The sequence below is a fragment of the Myodes glareolus genome, chromosome 15 (assembly GCF_982192425.1).
Source record: "Myodes glareolus chromosome 15, mMyoGla1.1, whole genome shotgun sequence".
Lineage (NCBI taxonomy): Eukaryota > Metazoa > Chordata > Mammalia > Rodentia > Cricetidae > Myodes > Myodes glareolus.
Genome location: NC_142040.1, coordinates 28245489 through 28251759, shown reverse-complemented (window position 1 = coordinate 28251759; position 6271 = coordinate 28245489). Strand labels below are relative to the sequence as shown.

General features: G+C 45.7%; 1 protein-coding gene across 1 annotated transcript in view; it reads left to right on the top strand.

Annotated features, from left to right (window-relative positions):
* The first annotated feature begins 332 nt into the window (after positions 1-332).
* The window catches only part of Slc30a5 (solute carrier family 30 member 5), a 29392-nt gene continuing 23453 nt past the window's right edge, over positions 333-6271 (top strand). Inside the window, exons 1-2 of the mRNA XM_048442904.3 lie at positions 333-637; positions 5737-5859. Coding sequence (XP_048298861.3) covers positions 561-637; positions 5737-5859 — 200 coding nt within the window. The 5' untranslated portion in view covers positions 333-560. The remainder of the gene's footprint in view (positions 638-5736; positions 5860-6271) is intronic.

Genomic DNA, 6271 nt, shown 5'->3' with positions numbered 1-6271 from the left:
TGAGGCTGTTTGAAATATGAAGAACCCTAACTCAAAGAGCTAAAACTAGCAAGCTGAGTTTAGTGACAACAACGTGCATTTTCTAGGGGACGGCCCATTCCACGCACAGCGGGAACCCGCTGTACCCGAGATGGACCGTAGGTGGCGACGCAAGGACGGGTAAGTGCGTCCAGGGTTCCTCTAGGAGACGCGACTAGAGGGCGGGGCGATCCAGCCTCCGGCGCGGTGGGAGGAGCCTGCGATCCGAGCCACGTGTTCACCGGCGCGCAGGCGCAGGATGGGGCACTCCCCCGGGAGTGAGGGCTGCTGGGCCGGATGACGTGGCCTGGCGGCGTCCGTGCCCGTTCTGCCTCCGGAGAACGGCGCTCCCGGAACGGCCCGCGGCCTAGTCCCGCCCAGCGCGCGTGTGCCTGCCTGCCGAGCCCGGGCTAGCGGCGGGGACTGCGGGGGACGGCGCGCCGCTGACATGGGGGAGTGACGCGCCTGCGCCCGCGCTTCCGGAGCGGCGGCGAGATATGAGGAGCGCCCGCGGCGCGGGCAGCGGCGGCTCCTGAGCCGGCATGGAGGACAAGTACGGCGGGGACGCGCGGGCCGGGCCCGGCGGCGGCCTCGGACCGGTGGACGTGCCCAATGCCCGGTAAGGAGCGGCGGGCGGCGGTGCGGACTGGCTCCCCCGCCGGCTGCCCCTGCGGTCCGTGACTTGAGATCCGCGAGCGGGCGTGAGTCCGGGCTCCGGGCGCGCCGTCTGCCAGTTTCCAGCCCCTGGAGAGACGATCATGGGTGTCCCTCCCCGCCACAGTAACACGGGGCTCCTTCCCCTCTCCCACGCCTGCCCGAATGCCTATGCGGAAGGTGTCACCGTCTCTTGCGCGGAGAAACCAAAGTACAAGCCGATGAACTTAGGTGTTCAGCACAGCAAAAGTCCAGACCGGCCTGTCGTCGGGTTTTCGTGGTAGTGTTTTTGTGGGCAGGAGTGGAGGGCTTATTTTATTTTAATAGTGAGAAATGCGTGCTGCTCCCTTCCCCCGAATTCGTAAGGTACAGGAATTGATGAAGAGAAAGTTCTTTCCCATTCCCTCAAGCATGAGTAGTGTACTGTGGCACCAGCCAATTGTGTCCTTTCTGGCCTGTCCCAAGTTCTGAGGTAGTGTTAAAGATACAGAAACTAGAGCCAGCAATTTCGTTCAAACTGGTATTTATTACCTTCGTTTTTTTCTTTTTAACGAGATTCAGTTTTTCTAATCAGTGTGCCCTCTGAGATTTAGTGATTGTTTGATAATGCTCCTAGAACGTAGTAACTACGTTACCAGCTAACTGGTACAAACCAGGTGCTTTGGTTTGTGAAAAGGACACGTGCTGAATAGAATTTAAGCCAACTGCGGGTTTTGTAGCGTACATTTGACTTTCTGTGTATTTTGAGCGATTCATTTATAGCGTGTCACGTGTTAATCAGTGGCCCGTAAGAGCTAAATGCGGACGGAGTTACTGGTATGGATTGGTAATAGAGGGGAAATACTAGACAGGGACAAGACCAGGCCAATTCACAAAATTGGACAGACTAAAGTATCAGATGATTGTTACATTTCCTGTTGGAAACTGCTGGTTTCAGGGCATATTCATTGCCATAGTCTTAGGAAGTACAGATATTTCAGGGTAAAGTGTGCTGTACTTCATTTACTCTCAAATAATCCAAGGGTTGTGTGTGTATTCGAGTGTGAGCGGTTTAAAAGTTTAAGAGCCTCCTGTCTTAGACCAGTATGGGAAGTGTCCGTCCTTGGCCGGCTTACCTGTGGCATTGCTACACTCGGCAGAGTTGCACTTCTTTTGTAGTTGATTGCAGAATCTAAATTTTGACTCAGGACTGGTTGAGTTTTCAGGTTGCCAGGGTTTTCTGCATGGTCGAGTGCTGGTTATTAACTGCAACAAAAATTATCGGATCCTCTCATTGTGCCTGTTTGCATGCCTGGGTTCACATGTGTCTTAAATAAAGGTTTCTGCTTCGGCTTCATTAAGTCTTTGGTCTCAGAACAGCCGGCGTTTGCTGAGCACCTCCTGGGCCCCACAGACTCTTAGTCTACACCTCCCTTTACAGCAGCCCCACAAACTTAAGAAGTGGTGTCCCTGTTTGATAGGTCAGGAAATTGAGCTGCCTAAGGTCACACAACGAATGAATGACCTGGAGTCCCTGGTTCAGAACTCATGTCTTTTGCACCCCTTCTGCTCACACCTGTGGGTACTTGACTGTATTCAATAAGGTATTGTTGTTATTATGCATCCTATTTCTTTTTGAGACAAGGTATCATACTGTGGTGGCCAGACCGGCTGCTCCCTCAGCCTTGTAAGTGCTAGGATTACAAGCCTAGACTACTGTCTGGTCAGCAGACTGCTTTGTTTGTATATATGTGTGTGTTATGTACTCAGATGTCCTGCTCTGACACTACCTTCTTCCCTTGAGACAAGGTCCCTCCCCCGACCTGGAACTAGCCTGGCAGCCAGCAAGCCTCATCCAGCCTCCTGTCTCTAAAGTGCAGGGATTGGTTAGCACCCCGGCTTTCATGTGAATACTGGGGATTCAAACTCAGGCCATCGTACTTACACAAGTGCTCTTACCCACTGAACTATCTTCCCAGGCGCTTGGCTTTTATTTATTTTGGTTTCTCCAGACAGGGTTTCACTGTGTAGCCTTAGTTGTCCTGGAACTCACTCTGTAGACCAGGCTGGCCTTAAACTCACAGAGATAGATGCTTCTGCCTGTGCCTCCCAAGTGCTGGGATTAAAGGCATGTACCACCACCACCCGGCTTATTTTAATTGTTTTAGTTTTTATACTTATAAATGTTTGCTGGGTATATCTCCCTTCTACCCCTTTATACCCCCCTCCTCTGTTGTAATATCTAGAGAACTATGAGTGATGGTGATGAATGAAGTTCTTGGAGTTACAAACCCATATCCAGATTTTAATGATTACGAGTTTAGAGAACTGAGGGACTGTCTAACCACATAGAAGACCAGTTACATTTTTTATGAGATCACTTAATAGCAAATCATGGTTTCTAAGTGGGGAGCTGCATTGCCCTGAGGTCCAGTGGCCTTTACAAGAGCCTCCCCTTCTCTATCCCTTTCCCTGCTAGTCATTTCCCTGTTTAACATGAACTACCATGTTTGTATGTGGTTACTTAGCCTTAGCCACTGTTTCAGAGGTGTCTAGCAGGAAGATGTATTAACTAGAACTTTCAAAGTCCAAAAATGCCGGAGCCAACTGGATGGCTTGCTGCCAAGGCTGATGACCCGAGTTTGACCCCTTGGACCTGCACTTAGAAGGGGAGAACCAACTCCTACAAGTTCTCTGACCTCCATAGGACAGTGCCTGCTGCTTTAAAGTCAAAGAATGTCGTGTTTAAAATGTGAAAATAATTTTCCTAATTTGATAATTATAGCAGAGTGTATATATATATGTGTGTGTGTGTGTGTATAGCATGAAAGAGTCCAATGTCAGAATATGTGTATGATTTCAAATGTGCATAGAATAATATGTTTATACACATAAAGATGTAAAAGAAAAGGTTTGGAAAGCTGTACCTAAATTGGTTACCTGTGAGGAGAAAGTTAGAAATGACTTAAAACCTTTCCAATAATCGGCTGTTCAGAACGGAGTTAACATTGTAACCTCTGGGGTGCTGTGCATGCATGTGTGTATGAAAATAAAGTTTGCTTACTCTGACTGGCATATTATCAATGACTGTTTTATGTGATCTATATCTTTCAAGTACCAATTTTTGAAATTTTTAGTATTTATGCAGAAGTCATGAATAAATCTATAATCCTTGTAAAATAGGTATGTTAATTATAATTTGCCTTTTCCTTTTCAGTCATGTAATCTATTGCTGAACTAACTCACTAGATTGAGCTAAACTTAAATACAGTAGGATCTTCAAGGCCTCATTCAGTGCTCATGTTTAGCACATGTGCTGTGCTCTGGCATAGCCTTCCCATCCCTCTTCTTAATCCCTGCATGGTCTTTAGGACACATAGATCTCAAACACTGCCCAGAGACCTTTCAGTTCTCTACAGGTAGGTAGAATCTTCTGTAAATATACCCGGGTCTGTTTCCCAATTCTCTCCTGGAGACCCGGAACTCCTTGAGGGCATAGTGCTAGCCTGGATTGAGTGTCTTGGTTATTACCTTGAAGCTTGAAACTGGAGAGGCTTAAACAAATAGGGATTCTCTCACAAAAGAAACCAGAGGGGTCAGGCGGTGGTGGCACACATCTTTAATCCCAGCACTCAGGAGGCAGAGGCAAGCAGATCTCTGTGAGTTCGAGGCCAGCCTGATCTACAGAGCGAGTTCCAGGACAGGCACCAAAGCTACACAGAGAAACCTTGTCCCTGTCTCAGAAATTTAAAAAAAAAAAAAAACCCACAGTGATAGCCCCTGAGACAAATTCGTTATTGTTGTTTACAGTATATTAACCTTCGTATTCAGACATACAAAATGGATGCAACATCTTTAGCTAAATTTTTTAAATTATTTTTGTATATTTTTGGGTTAGGCTAAAAATTTAAGTCTTAGGTAAGTTAGGTGTGATATAATAGGCAAGAGAGTCATGAGTTTTGAGACCAGTCTGGACTACATAGCAAGACTCTGTCTCAAATATAGAGGGGTAATTTCTCCTTAAAGGCAGAAATAAGGTAGATCAGTTCAAGGCACTACTTTGCCTGTTGAGAGGAAGAAATGAGGCTGTACCTGAAGCTACCTGCCAGATCTCCCTTGTTCCCAAGGGCCATATGTAGCATCCAACACATACTGAGTGAGCATGGAATATTCATCCAAACCAAGCCAGAAGTTGGGCCTCAAGTCGTTGGGAATGAGTAGTTGCCTGGATGTGGGGAAGCAGGAGTCTGGGGGCCTAGTTTCTTGGAAGCCTAAGCTCTTCCACCCCTCCTCCTTTCCGGGACTCTGGATTGGATCTAAATCACTTTCAACCACAACAGTGCAGTTATCGGAACAGAGGACGGACAGATGCCTCTTTTTGTGTCGTAACTTTCTAGTCTCTTCACATAAAAATGTGGTTTCTGTTTTGTTTCTGTAATTCTCATTTTGACTAACAATAAGTAAAGCATATTTCAAATTTCTCCATGAATTTTGCTGAACTATATATATTGTCTGTGTGGGTTAGGGAGCACTGGGCATTGAACCTATGACTTCCCACAATCTACGCGATCACTCTACCATGAAGCTACATCCTCAGCCTCTTGCTTATTTATTTTTTGTTGTTCTTTTTTTGAAGATCAGGTCTCACTAAGTTGCCTGTGCTATTTTAAACACACTTTCTTCTCAGGCAGGGATCTGTGAGTTCAAGGACAACTTGGTCTGTGTCTTGAGTTCCAGGTCAGCCAGGGCTACATAGTGAGACCCTTGGGGTTCTGGGCGGGGGCAGATCCTTCTACCCAGCTTCCCAAGTAACTGGGATTACCAGCATGTCCTACCCTGACTGACTCAATGTTGCTTCACATATGGCATTAATATGCATTGAATATAAACCAAGAGTATATGTACCAAAAATAAACAGTAGTTGTGTGGATGGTGAGTTATTTGGGGAAAGTTTTTATTGTTGTTTTTTTGTGTGTTCATGTGTATTTCCATGATTTTTAATGTCCTCCTGTACTTGTAAACAAGATTCCAACAATCCTAATGATTTTAATTATATTAAAATTGTTTCTGTTTTTATATTTTCAGATTAACAAAATACATTGTGTTACTGTGTTTAACCAAATGTTTGAAGGCTGTGGGACTTTTTGAGTCATATGACCTCCTAAAAGCTGTTCACATTGTGCAGTTTATTTTTATATTGAAACTGGGGTGAGTATAGAGAGAGCCTTAATGCTTCTTAGTTCTCTGTGTCTTTAAGAAATCTTACCTACATTTCCTGTGAAGTTTATTCCTTCTGACAACTATTTGATAATTTTCTTTTCTTTAAATAGAAGCTTACATAAGGGTCTAAGTCCAGAGACCCGTCAGAAAAGGGTTATTTTAGCTGAGTGTAGCAGCCTGTAATCCCAGCACTAGGGAAGTTGAGTCAAGAGGATCATGAATTGGAGGCCAGCCTCAGTTTACACAGTGAGACTGTCTCAAAAAAAATTAAAAGGAGACGATTAAACTCTTACAACTTGCCAAGCGTAAGGATTTAGTGTAGTGTGTGCGGCTAGGGTTTGCAGGGCTCCTTATACCTGTCTTACTAGATGCTTTGGTTCATGTCTGTCTTAGCAGCCAG